The 14,925-nt window shown below is 33.5% G+C and overlaps 1 protein-coding gene across 1 annotated transcript; it reads left to right on the top strand.

The window, feature by feature from the left end:
- The first annotated feature begins 11,432 nt into the window (after window positions 1-11,432).
- On the top strand, window positions 11,433-12,011 carry LOC129965627 (stathmin-like). The gene has a single exon (XM_056079687.1). It carries the CDS (start codon window positions 11,433-11,435, stop codon window positions 12,009-12,011), a length of 579 nt encoding a protein of 192 aa, XP_055935662.1.
- The last annotated feature ends 2,914 nt before the right edge of the window (window positions 12,012-14,925 follow it).

Here is a 14,925-nt window from a genome sequence, read left to right as displayed (position 1 = left end):
GAAATTATGGAACTAGAGATGGATAGCAATGACATGTATGAACATAGCCAGAAACTACCGAAAAAAGGATGGAACTGCATTATGTATCACAGCGAAAAGCCGAGGAGGAGATTCAATCAGGAAAGGAGGGAATAATAGACTCAACAGAGCAACAACCTTCCAGTGAAATAAGAGAGATGCTGAAATCGTGGGCAATCGTTGCGTCGTACATTGAGAAGCATCGTCCTAATAAGACAATATCTGTGAACGCTACAAATTCATTTAACGATAGTACTATGCATATTTTTCATCAAGTTTTAGTCAAAGTCAAATGATTTGATTTTTGATTTTTTGTAAATAAAAAAATATACATTTTAAATAATGAATTACATTATTTTAAATTTGCACGAGTATTTCTTTTCGAAATGGAATCCAATGTCTTAATTTACATAGGAAAAATTGTATTAAAAATAAATGTAGAGACAAATAATAGAATGAAAATAGAGGCGAAATAGTTATGATTCATTTCTTCTTTTCTTTTTATTAAGTACTCCTTTAGAAGTATTCTTATTGAAATCGTCCTCTTTCGTATTTCCATCAAGAGTGGATTACAACATTGCATTCTTAACATTATTGTAAAAACATTAAATGGCAGAGATAGATATTGGCAATTACAATGACAAATATATAATAAACACTTTCTGAAATATTTTTAATTATAATAAATATATAGAGAGTTTTTGAGTATTTGCGATTTATATATAGCCGAGACTGATCAGATGCAAAGTGATTCTTCGAGCGTTTGATGCACGCAGTAATAAATACGAAAGTCGTTTGCTTCGAGTCAGCTTCCGAGGAAGCCGAGCAGTTATTCATCTGAAACGGATACCATTTCTCTCTGCATTTATTAAGCCACTCACTTGACAAGTCGGATTGCCGCCTCATGAAACTCTCCCAACTTGTTAAATAAAGTCGGAGAAGTAATGCTTTGCCATCATTTATCCGTTTATTTTTCAGCTGATAACTCCCGATAGTGGAAAAATCGCAACATCCGTGGCGAAAATGACGCTTTCTTTTCTTTTTCTCGCATCTCGGTCAGCAATTTGGCGAGTGGAAAAGAGTCGGCTGCCGAGCCCTGTGATCATCGAATTTTGAGAAGGAGGGGGGGGGGACTGATCCATGATGGGTGTTGGCAAGATCAGAGGTCGTCACGAATGTCCGCCATCGGAATATTGAAGCCCTTGTTTGCTTTTGGGTTGAGCAGATGTATCATTCGCTGGGCAAACAGAGTGGCTGCGGTTTGCGGGGAAAGTATTTGTGTCCGAAATAGCAGAGGAGGCGGTCGACACTCTCATAAAAATAGGAATGGTTGCTATCACATTGTTACGGCGCGCGAGCAATCCGTGGGAAAGCAAGCGAAATAAATGGAAGTATGGCTTTATTGTGTCAAAATGGTTGAAAGGTTAGGTTATATTAAAGTGATGGTTCTTAAAAAAAGTTTTTTTTCTTTCCATCCTTTAACCTTTTTTGCAGTCAGCTGTAAAAGATTTCTTAGATCTTATACATTATTTATAAAATTGCAAAAATAAAGTAACAGTTTACTAATATTATTGAAGTAGCATTTATAAAATATATAAATAGAAAACTATTGAAAAGCTGATACTTTTATAATCCATTTAAATAAAATTATCAAAAGTTAAATAATATATTCATGGGAAGATTTAACATTGACAACAAATTTTATGGATATAAATTTATAACAATAAATTTTTTAAATATTTTAACAACTGAAAATTTTGATTAAATGTTGTTTAAAAAAAAAGAACAATTTAACAAAAACCGCTCTCTTTAGAGTGACTAAACAATAAATGAATTGTTGAAAAGTTTTCCCAACTCTATTCATGTCCATGTCATCTTTTTATGCAATGACCAACTGGACAATTATTTATTCGTTTCGATACGGAGCCGCGTATGATGAACTGCCATTTTTCTTTATTTATTTTCTTCATTCTTATAGTGAATAACTTGCGCATTCATATTTTATCTCCTTGTTTTCTTGACAGAGAACTGAAAAGACTAATCTCTCAGTGGCGTAGCGAAGGTAAGTAACGCCCAATGCACAATGTGATTTTTTTCCCTCCTAGTTTTCATCAGTGAATTTCCAAGCACAAACAGCGGCTGAAACCTGACAAAATATTTTTTTTGACATTACTTTTTTTTTAATTGAGATTAACGTTTTATCACTTTGGAGCTCTGAAAGACCGGCGCTTGAGCATCTATGCTTTTTTTTTAATAATTTCGCAACTGCAAATTTCGAAAATAATTGTATTCGCCTAGTCTAGCATTTCTTTCCTTCCTTCCTTTTTCTTTTAAACATAATGAAGTAATGTAGTCGAAACCTAGAGCAAACACGGAGGTAAAAATGAACATTGAAACATTAATAGTCTCATATCAAGTCTGCATCAAAGCGAAGGAGACGAGTGCGTTGTGATGGAGCATTTGCGGCACAAGAGATTTTTACAAGATCAGTTTTCTCGTAAATGCTATATAACGGATTCAAACTTTGCGACTGATCGGCAAATGCACAATGAAATGAAAAGAAGCAGCAGCTTCATAGACAGCAAGGATTCAGGCGATCGGATGCATTTAGCGTCCAGTATCGATTTCGAGAACAGTTTCTGAAGAGCAGCAGTATTTCATTTTAAAGTACATTCAGATTTATAATACAGTCAGTTGTGTTGGTTATTGTGATTCCTCCGTGCATTTCAAATGTACCTGAGTTCGGCAATGTTTCGCTTGCCCTGGTTGTAAAGGGGGGCATTTTGTAAATAAAGCAATATATGCTGTTTCCATTGTCTCTTTAAATCTTTTTTTGATCAACCATTTTCATTCAGTTGCCAGTAGAACGCTGAGAAGTGCAAAATGTAAAATGCAAGTTCAGTTTGAACGTATGTAGTCAAAGGGATTACAAAAGCTTCATGCTGTCATGTTTTCAAGGTGATCCGAGGAGAAAGCTTTGTGCGTACCTGAGCTTTACTGCTAAGCGTGATTCACCGAGAAAGGGGAATAACAGAAGTTTGAAGCTCAACCCTTTATGCACAACAATTGCTCCTTTACATTTCAGAAATCAGCGTGAATGGTCTTCCCGAAACTTTCTCGTATATTCTCCAATAAAGGTCTTACCCCTTTTCCTTTGCATAAAATTCTGGACTCCGGGTAGAGCCACGAATATCTTCTATGGTATAGGTGAACGGTAGTTACAAAATATACAGGGTGATTCTAAATTCAAGGTACAAACTTTGAGAGGAGTTAAAGAATGAGGATACGAATAATATTCACATAGGAAACCCAGGACGCAATCCATTTCTTTAGTCTGAATTCAATTGAAACAAGATATTTAGTTTCTAACTTCCACGCCAAGAAAGTTATTTTAATGAACATATACATTGTTTGATCTTTTAAAAGTTAAACATAAAGTGAAAAAAGTAATATATTTTTGTCCTAAAGTATAAAAATGAAATAAAGAAAATCAATATTCATTTCGAAGAGCAATTGAGTGTACGATATTTTTTCTCAATCCGTCTTTAGCCAACACAAATAAGCTCGGCAGTTTACCCACGCGAGAACATGCTACGTATGAGAAACATGGTGTGCCCAAATCTAAGCCGCAAACAGACATCGTTTGGCCTTCCAACTTGTTGATTGTCACTGCGAATGCGAATCTAATAGGAAATTGAACGCGTTTGAATTCGATTGGCACGTCTGTGAGAATCATTGGAATTCCTGGCAGCAAAACATTTTCGGCCTGGAATTTACCATTCAAAATGGTGGCTTCGATAACGTTTTTCATCAATTTTTTTAATGACCAATCGCGTGTCATTGCACAACCATGGTGGATTCAAATTCCGAAGTAAAATAACCAGAGATCCAACTTTCAGTCGTAGAAGGTGTGGTGACATGCCTGGCAAATTCAGTGAGTTCAAAAACTCTGTTGGATAATTTACACCTTCGTTAGCATCGCAAACTGTATGGATCAATTTGTATGATACCAAGTCGCGTGGCAACGACTCCTGTGTTTTGAAGTTTAAATCGTCGACGTCCACATTTTTTGCTGCCAAATTGGCTCTTTCTGCCAGCCACGCATGATTTATGTATTGTGTGCGTACATCGGGAAATATGCGGTCAATGAGAGCATTTTGCAAATCAACAATAGTGCAGAAATGAGTGGGCAATTTTATGCATCCAGTATTTTCATATGCAGTAACTTTTCCATCACCGATATCTAACAATTGGTCCCAGAATGTGTCAGCAGATGGATCTTGTAGCATTTGGACGCGCGTGTATTTTTTTAGCTAGACTTTTTCAACATTACGTCACAGTGGCGATGATTTCAACCTACCTACCAAATGCACATAAAAAGTTCATGAAAATCGGTCGAGCCGTTTCGGAGGAGTACGAACACAAACACCGAGACATGAGATTTTTATATATTAGATTTTTATATATTAGATAGATTAGCTGGACTTTTTCAACATTACGCCACAGTGGCGATGATTTCAAGCAAGCGTTGATCTCCTCATCGTGCGGTGAACGTGGATAGGAACAACCTAATTACCTAGCGTTGTGAAATATACTTTACGACTTATTCTCATACCTACCAAATACACATAAAAAATTTCATGAAAATAGGTCTAGCCATTTCGGGGGCGTACGAACACAAACACCGGGACATGAGATTTTTATATATTAGATGTACCACAGATGGAAATTTCTTTAAAATATCTTTCTTAGTGCAGAAGTTAGAAACAAAACATTTTGCTTTAGTTGAATTCAGACATCCTGAATGACTACCTGGGTTTCCTATGTGATTATTATTTTTATTTATTATTATTTTTTTTCAGCTAATCGACACCAAAACTGGAAGTAAAACTAATCATGTACTTGCAAGATCACACACTGAATTTCATTGATTTAAATGACTGCGTGAACGTGCTTGTTAAAATACAGACTGATAGGCAATCCATCTTTTGATAGGTTTCATTCAATATTTGACATTGAAATGTAAATTTATATTTTAGATGTTAAACCTGTGTACCAAATTTTATCCACATAGCCTTTAGCATCTTATAGTTATGGAATGACTTACATCGAACAGTCAGCCAGCCAACCTTTCTTTGAATGGATTTCGTTCAAAATGTGTTCGACATAAGCAGATGTGGTTGTATGTCCATATATCAAATTTCATTCATCTAGCTCAAAGTGTTTTTGAGTCATCGTATTCAATGCTAAAAATATATTTTTCGTATTCAGGGAGATTTAAAACGGGGAGATATGTCAAAATATCGAGTTTGAATTTTTGACAATGACAGTATTTCCTCTACACTTCCTACACGAGACATTTAAAAATGAAAGTTTCTGGTCTCGGTGCGACGGTGAGGAAATTGACGGATCTTATGCACCATTTATGTTCAAGAGTATCAAAAAAGTGAAGGGTCACAAAGGGAGAGTGTATTTTTCGGTGGGTCACTTCAGCGTAAAAACGATGCTGTTTTCTTTAAAAGTATACATTTTTTGATAGTCTTTATTCGGGCAGGTTTCTTTTTCTATATATATATGTTATGCTTTTCACGGAAAAGGTACATTTTGTTTATTTTTTTATACATTACAATCATAGATTCACCATTTTGCTGGCCTCTAAAATATGATTTGTAATTTTTTTTTTCTATTTTTCAACAACATGGCTGACAGAATAGGATGGAATAAATTATATAAAATGCATGGAATTATAAAAATGAAAATGAAGTAGATTTGCTTCTGTTCACTAGATAGACCACATAAACCCCCCACCCCCTTCATGTGAGGAAAGAAATATGTCAGTGGTGAAACTTTTTCGCTGGCAAGTGGATTTCATGTCTTCTACTTACCAGTTTGTTTGAAGGAATGTAGTTTATTAAGTGAATCTAATTTTTCTTGTATTTTCTGATATTTTATGTACAGTCAGTCTCACTTAATGATAAACAATATCTAAATTGATTTTTGTGAAGCGTTTACTGATTTTATGATATTGTTGAAAAGAAATCTGTGTTTCTCACGAAACTTTTCCATTTTAAACGTTTTAGACAACTCTTAGTCCAAATCCTTGCATCTTTATTTATGAATGGCTATATAAAGTTGGATGTCAATAATTTAGTTACAATTTGGATTCCGAGATGTGCAAGATAATAAACGTTATTGAAAATGATCTTCCTGACTGCTCCTGGTGAATAAAGTCATTATATTTTTATAAAATGAACTCAAAACATGTTGTAGATGGAACCAAATACAGAAATTTTTCCTAATTTTAGTGAAGAATTCTGGGAAGAAATAATTTTCTTTAACTCTTTGTCTGTTTCCCGGACTTTAGAAATGGCTCTATAATCAAGTGCTGATTTATTATTCAAGTGCTTATTGAATATTCAACCGACACATTGTCTCTTATAGATAATGTATCGTCTATAATGTTGTCTGGATGTCAGCTGTGAATTGCTCAATATATTCAAGGTGATTTTGCTGTCACGGGCAATGTATTTGTTTTTACTTTCTCTAATTTCTGAAAGAAAGCATAAAGCAGTGGCTTATGGTTTGTGAAAACAGTAAGTTTCTACTCTCCAAAATAAAGTTTGAGATGTTTTTTGCAAAGAATATGCAACCGCTATGAAGAGTATTTATTCTCTATCATATAGAATTGTATCGTTTTTGAGTTTCAGTCAGCTTTCTTGAAAAGAAATCAAGGGGTTTTCCAAACGCCATCTTCTAAACGCTGTAGTACAACTCGTATCAACTATTAAGGAAATGCGTTCATCTTCTGAGGGAGAAACTTCGCACCGTTGCGGTGCATAGCTGTTGCTCACTGTTGTGGAGAAGCTTCTTCTATTCACTCTTCTTATCTTAAAAATGATTTAATCTTAAAAGCTTGTTTTCTCTTCCATTTAAATACTCATGCAAAATATTTGATTTTCTGCAGTATTAAGAATAAATTGAAAATAAAAATTGATTATTCCTAAATAACTTCGTAATTCCTTTATAGTTTCAAGAAGCTTAATGGTTTTCATTCTTTCTCTGATCAATTCTATGGCAATTCATGACCTAAAAAATTTACTTCGAATTGAGAAAATAAGCATTTTTTATCCCTCGCAGCCAGACTTGTCCAAGATGTTCAGCATCATCCCTAGACACAATGCGGATGTCAGAAAGACAGATAAATCAAAAATGTAATCCACAAAGAAGCTGGAAGATTTATGCTGCACGTCCAAACGTTATTCTAGTGGATTCGTTTAACCCAAAAGGAATGCAGATGACTTTTATCTCCACTGGTATTTGATAGTAGGCACTTTTTAAGCCAAAAGTTGAAAATATTGTGCATCCATGCAAATTATAAGTGAGATCATGCAAGCGAGAAATAAGATATTTGTTGTTGTTTCTAATGGCACTTGCCATGGACAAGCCCGCTGTTACGAAGATAGCGATTTAAACCGGTGGGGAAGCGTCTCTTGTTCTTTTTAGTAATGCCAACTAGGGCCAAGAGTACGACTTTACTACTCACGCATCACTCATTCGTTTGCACGACTCTTTTTTACAGGTGGGCACATTTACACATAGAACAACGAAAGAACAACTATGACCAAACCGGGACTAGAATTAAGGACGCCCAGATCACGGGGAAGACGCACTACCCCTAAGCCAGGACGCCAGGCGAATATTTGTTTGGCTGTGCAACTATATTCAGGGCTTTGTAATTCCCACAGAGCCTCCAACTACCAGATTTTTTCGGCACTAGATACAAAAAGACTTTCCCAAGGACACTTGAAGATCTGCATATTTCCTATTCTAAAACGTATTCAAATTTAGCTCTAGCCATTTTGAGCGTGTCAGGTAATAATCGTCGAACTTTTGATGTTAGAGGAGAATCACTATTTATTATAAGGTGATTAACTTTATGTTTGGAATCTTTAATCAATGAACGTTGAAGCTTTTTTTTTAAATGCATGAAGCAAATTAGATAGGGTACATTGATTAAGCTATTGTGATAAGAGAAAGGCTTAAGAATATTTTCACTTTTTTATGATGATAGCGTTGTTAAAGGATCCATTAGGCATTTTCATTTCAGGATAACAAATAAACCAAATTTTTGCAAAAAAAATCTGCACCTATGAAAGCTTTGCTATTTTCACTGATGAGTGAAATTTGACAGCGAAGTAAAAGATCTAATTTTAACGTTTTGGTACCAAAAAGTTTAAAACTATTTAAGATCAAAAGAACAAGAATTCGATGATTTATTATTCTTTTGTTTTTTGTTTTAAACCAGAAAAATTCACACCAATCTTATTTGGATCTGTTATCGCCCCCTACTTTCTATTGATCGGCTGTATGATCTAGTACTTTTTGAGAATTCTTTAAATTGTATCGTTCATTCGGCTATTTCTGTTTGCAACGGTTTTTAATTTATTTCAGTCGACTGGCTTTTGTAGCCATAAAGATTTTAAATAATTTATCAGAAATAGAGTTTTCCGCCAAGCTTTTCATTTGCCACAAAAATGAATTGGCCTTTTATTGCCTATTTCGAGATCTGTCAACAGGTTGTTTTAATTCTGTTCTTTGGTATCAGCTAATCTGATGGACAAAGCATTTTTTTAAATACCTTATTTATCACCTTGAGAAAGATTCGACAATATAACGACAGTAAAACCTGAGGCATTTTTCTTAAAGCAGCAAAGACAATATAATATTTTGTTCTATCTTGATTAATATCACTATTACCTAGATATTTTATTTCAATATACATTATTTCGCCATTATATATATATTTGGGCAACTTGATCATTTATTAAAAATAGTTTCATTTAAACGTCATAAAATAAAATAATAAACTATTTACCCGAGCCTAGAATATCAGCACAGAATAACGACATGGTGGACAGGAGAAGAAAACGAAAGCACGAATTGTATAAAATGTGTAGAATTTTAAAAGTGAAAATTCAGTTATTTCCATCTCAATCATACCACATAACTTTATAAAAGAGACATTAATAGATTTATCTGCAATAATAGCTTAGGATATGCAAGCCATCATGCTAGTCCGCCCATGCTAGGTGGACTAGCATGAGGCTATTGCACGCTTAGGCTGTTAAATAAAAGACATAAATTCTAATTTGTATTCAAATTAAACTATTTCCATTAAATTAAAAAGTGTATACATTACGAAATAAAAAGGGAAGTGGAAATCTTACTTCGGGGTTAAAAATACGCGATTGAATGTTTGGATGGATGAGTTTGATTTCCATCATACTATTTAAAAGCCTTTTTACTGATTGTAAAAACTAAGAGAAAAAATTGTGGGGAAATGGAGTTGATATACTTAAAAAAGATAAGTTTTTGAATAGTAAGACAATGCAAAGATCATCTTGGCGAGACAATTTCCACGGGCAAGTCATAGCGATTACCCATCTGGTGATAATTATGCTCATTTTTGAGTATGAATAAATTTTCTGTTTGAAGGTTATTTCTTGATTTCTTCTACATCTTCTTTCCTCTGATTGAAAAGAGTTTTTGGAGCGAATCTTCACTAGACCTTAGAGATAGTAAATGGATGAAATGATACTTGATCCGAGTCAATGAAATTCACTCGAAATCGTGCGTCATCATGACGTCAAAAAGAAAAAAAAAACGGATTTGGCGGTAAACATGAGTATATGGCATTATTAAACTGAAAGATGTGCATATCTTTCAATAAAAACGGTGCATAATTACAAGACAGACAAAAGTATATGCCAAAAAACACAAAGATGCTTCATTTTTGTGGCCAAGATACTTAAAAGTATTAAATTTTTACAGCACTCTTTTTATAGTAAGTTCACAAAACTGAAATTAAAGTTACAATTAAAGGTACAAAGGTACAACAATGCCAAGTTGCCAATAAAGATGGCGGACAAAATAAACAAATACTTCCGCGGAACAGTTACTGTTATCATTTCCCGCCATATAATTAGGACTTTTTACTGATAAGTATTGTTTTTTTAAGACTGCCTTTTACAGATGCCTTCGGCATCTGTAGAAAGCACCGGGCAGAATTTTTTAACTTAAAAATAACATCCTACGGCTTCGCTAGCACATTGAACATAAGGACTGTGTGGACAGCAGGAACAATACATTACCAAAAGAAAAGAAAGAACGGAGAAAGAAACAATCGGAACATTCTCCATGCAAAATTTCAATCAAACATCCCTTTCCCAACTTCATCAACTCGTAAAAAAATATATTCCACTCACCCTTCATCCATTCTGCCGGTTCCGATTTCAGTAATTGTTAATAATTTGGGAATCCTTTTTAATATATTAATGGTTCGTTACTGCTACTGCTATTCTTTCCTAAACTCATTTTCTCAAAGTATGACAGTATTTATTTTAAAAGTAGTCTAACATTATAAGTTAAAACTTATAAACTTAAAAAAAATTATTATAAACTTTACGATATGGAGCCAAAAATTATTAATATTTTAAGTTATATACACTAAAAATTTCAGCTAAGCCAAAATTAATTGATGATTTGGTTGACATGGGTGATAAATCTAAAGCCTATTATTTTGCTGGGCCAGAATTTTTTCAGCATCATATTTTTCATATAAATAATGTCTTAAATTTCATATAAAATACCATTATTATTAAATAAGTTCAATAATACAGTATATTTATTCCCATTATGACTTAATAATGCTCACAACCAAGTCTTCTGTTTGTTTTTCTCGTATTTTTTTTCTTTCTGACGTCATGATGACGCGAGTGAATTTCATTGGCTCGGATCAAGGATCATTTCATCCATTTGCTATCTTTAAGGTCTAGTCGAATCTTCTCCAGACAATTTCTAATAAAGTTTTGCAGCTCATCTGAATTACTTGCACGAAGCACTCTGATCAATGCAGCTGCAACAACGTTCAGTAAGTAGTCTGAAATTCGTATAATGCTTTGTTTATATCTGACTGTTGCCATTCGACAATAAATAATAACAGCGCTTTTTGTGTCACACACGTTAGCGTTTTATGTATAGAGATTACTGTAAATGGAATAATTTTATATTAAATTCGAATCTCATAAGACCCAGAAATGCATAATATTAAATTAGAGATTTTAAATTTATAAAGTATGAAATGCATTTTATCTCCCGCGACATGGTTTGAAATTAATTTGAGCCCAGGCCTTAGTAGCGTAGTAAAATATTAATACTATAGTAAATTATCTATTTCCATGCCAATCTTTTTTAATTACAAAAATTAAGATAAAATTTGGCAATATATGTTTAAAAACTATTTCAAATTTCGGTTCCTTACTTTGTGTTAGTTAGCCTACTTGATACCTCATTTTTAAATGCGTTATCCTCTAAAAATTAAACACAGTTGTGCCATGGGGAAGTTTGACGCAGACATGCAGAGCTTCACCGAAGCGAAAGGTGGACTGAAATTCGACGTCGTTCTTTCGGATTCGCCCAGTAGACGAATGAGAAAGGTAATTCCGTCTCCAACAAAGAAAGATCTCTCTCTGTCCGAAATAGAGGACAAATTGGAGGCCGCCGAACAGAGGAGATTGTCTCAGTTATACAAGGAGCAAAACATGCGTTCCAGGCGCCTAAATCGCGTCCTCGAAGTTCAAAAGAACAAGAACACCTTCATTAAAAGATTCAAAACGAAAGCGATGGAAAGCTACGATAAAAAAATGCGAAAAACGGGGAAAAACCGCGAAGCTTACCTGATGTCCATTCAGAAGAAGAACAGGGATTTGCTGATGAGGGTGAATGAGATAAAGAACACCACCTTGTTTTTGAGGGAGAACCATTTCGACACTTTTTGTCGTAAATTCGAAATTGCTGAACAGACGAGAGCTGCCCAGTTCAACGCATTAGAGGATCGCCTCAAGAAGATAGATAAGAAAGCGGAGCAAGTGAGTACCCATGTCCAAGAGCTCACGGCTTTAGTCAAGTCGCTGGTAGTTCGAAATCAAAACTAGATTCAATGAAATCAAAATTGACGAATGAACTCCTTTCCTTCAAAATTCTGCTTTCAACTGATAAATTATAATATTTAAATAAATTGTTCTTCATTTGTCTGCATTTCTCACTTGCTCATTTTATATTATATTACCAGCATAGAACTATTAATTTTTTCCATTGACTCATCCTCAGCCAAAATATATGCTTAATGTCGAATTTATCAAATAAAATGCGTCCCAGATAGTTTATTTTGCAAACAGTTCGCCCATGGCTCATGAAACATTTCATCAAATTTTTGCAGCTGTCACAATGACAGAAAAAGGATTTTCCGTTCCAATGACATTATCGAAGAAAAATAAAAGAAATGGAGATAATTCTATTTTACATGTATAATAATAAATGTACTAAAACTACAAAGTATACGGAAAAAGAACATAGAATCGCATTACCGAACAGAATGCACAACATTTCGTATTTTAAGAATCATTTCATAATCTGCGGTAAAAGGGAATTTTAGTGTGCACCCAGCTGCGCCAACAATGCCAAGTCGCCAATAAAGATGGCGGAGAAAATAAACAAATACTTCCGCAGAACAGTTACGGTTACCATTTCCTGCCATATAATTATTACTTTTTACTGATAAGTATTGTTTTTTTTCCCCCATACTTTCCTTCTACAGATGCCGAAGGCATGTTTTTTTTTAACTTAAAAAAAAACATCCTACGGCTTCGTTAGCAGCGGGAGCGGGAACCTTGTAGCTAGCTTCGCTAGCACATTGAACATTAAGACTGTGTGGATAACAGAAACAGTACATAACCAAAAGAAAAAAAAGAGCGGAGAAAGGAGCAATCGGAACATTCTCCATACAAAATTTCAAACAAGCATCCTTTCGTAACTTCATCAATTCGTGAAATATATATATATATATATATATATATATATATATATATATATATATATATATATATATATATATATATATATATATATATATATATATATATATATATATATATATATATATATATATATATATATATATATATATATATGCATATTTAACTCACCCTTCATTCATTCTACAGGTTCGAAATACTCCCGACAAAACAATTTTTGAAGGAAACCAACCGTTAGAACACCAAAAGAATTACGAGAACTGCGAAGAATTCCCTTGCAGCCGTTTTTTTTTAAAGTGAAAATGCAGGCGATTTTTTAAAGCGCATACTGACCATTAAAAACTGCAAAAGAATAAATATTTTCTGTTCGTATTCACATTAAAAAAAGAAAGAAGAAAATAACTTTTAATTATAAGCTTAACTTTCTTTATTTAATAAATTTTAATTATAATAAAGAACAAAATTAAAACCTTTAATCGATAATTTTTTAATATTTTTAATTTAACATTTTTCATAATATAGTTTCATTTCATAACAGTTTTCATAATATAATTTTCATTTATGTACAACTCAACCATTGCAAAAAGTAGCAAACAAAACAGCATTACGGTTGCTAGAAAAGCATTCCGATGGGTTGCAATAGTGGCGACAAACAGCTGGTGCAGACTAATCTTCACTTAATCCTAATCTGCAATGAATTCTAGATCTTCTCTCAATAATTGAATAAATCATAGCTGACGCCTGGTTTACAGTTCCAATTTAATTTGGTGGCCAGAAGGAAAAAAGAGACGAGATAACATGTAGATAACTAACATGTGCTTACCATGTAGCCATGATGTAGAGTGAATGTAGTATAGCATTATCAGAAAGTAAAATACATTTATTTATTTTTTCAGTTAAAGAATAAATAATAGAAAAGAAAGTAAAGAAAAACCAGCAGGAATCCCTCCGCAAAACTTTCTCGCATGCTCCTTAATAAAGGTATTTGCCCAAAGGTTTTTCCTTTGGTGTGCATTTAGCAATTTTAGTGAATATATCGAATGATTCTTGGCGAGTTTTTTGGCGATAAATCTCTGCCATGTGGTTAATAGTATCCGAAAATCGTATTCTTGATTTCGACACATTTTTTCCAAACCGATTGAAATAAAAATGCGACACAAAACTGCACTTTTACAAAATTTCGTGCCAAATTTAATATATTTAAGTCATTATGTTTTTTGAGTTATCGCATTTACAAGTTTCCTGAAATACATATGGACAGATGATCAATCTAGTTTTGGATTTGACTCCAAATTCGACACGTATCTTCACTTCAAATATTAAATCTGTCTGCTGAATTTCATCTATCTACCTCGCTTCGTTTTGTAGTTATAGTGTTAACATATATTCGAACAATCAGACAGACTTCTTCTGAACGGGTTTGCTCAAAATTTGACAGAAATATACAAATTTGGTTTACAGACTGTATTCCTAATTTCAATTGTCTAGCTAAAAACAAATCATTTATATAAAATGTATCGAATTGAAACAAAATAGGAGAAATCGTATCCATGAACTAATTTTATGAGTAATCAGATATGGTTGCATTGAATTTTACATCCAAGACGATTATATAAGCGAACGCGTTTCGTATGCTGCGATCCCGGTTTCTCTAAAATTGAAAAATGACGAAGTAATTGTAAGAGAGACTATATTTTATCCAGTTCTGCTGAGGATTTTTCAGAGCATTTTCCTTTAAACAGTTTTTTGATCATTCGATTCCCCTTGATTAAAAAAAAAAAAAAAAAAAAAAAAAAAACTGCACTCGTGCTGCTATTTTTAATTCGTGATAATGTTTCGTCATCGTCTCTTTCGTGGTTGTTTAAGCTTCTTAGAATAGTCTAAAGCAACGATTGTTAGATCTCGTTTGTTTGTTCTGTATGATAAAAGATTTTATTTTCAAGGCCCTATGTCATTATTTTTACATTTATTAAGACATAATCCTTTTGCGAATTAAGTCCAAAATGAAATATAAGGGTTCTTCAAAAAGTAAAAC

This window comes from Argiope bruennichi, chromosome 4, assembly GCF_947563725.1.
Source record: "Argiope bruennichi chromosome 4, qqArgBrue1.1, whole genome shotgun sequence".
Taxonomy (NCBI): Eukaryota; Metazoa; Arthropoda; class Arachnida; order Araneae; family Araneidae; genus Argiope; species Argiope bruennichi.
Note: the sequence above shows the minus strand (reverse complement) of the source record. Positions and strands in the feature narration are given on the sequence as shown.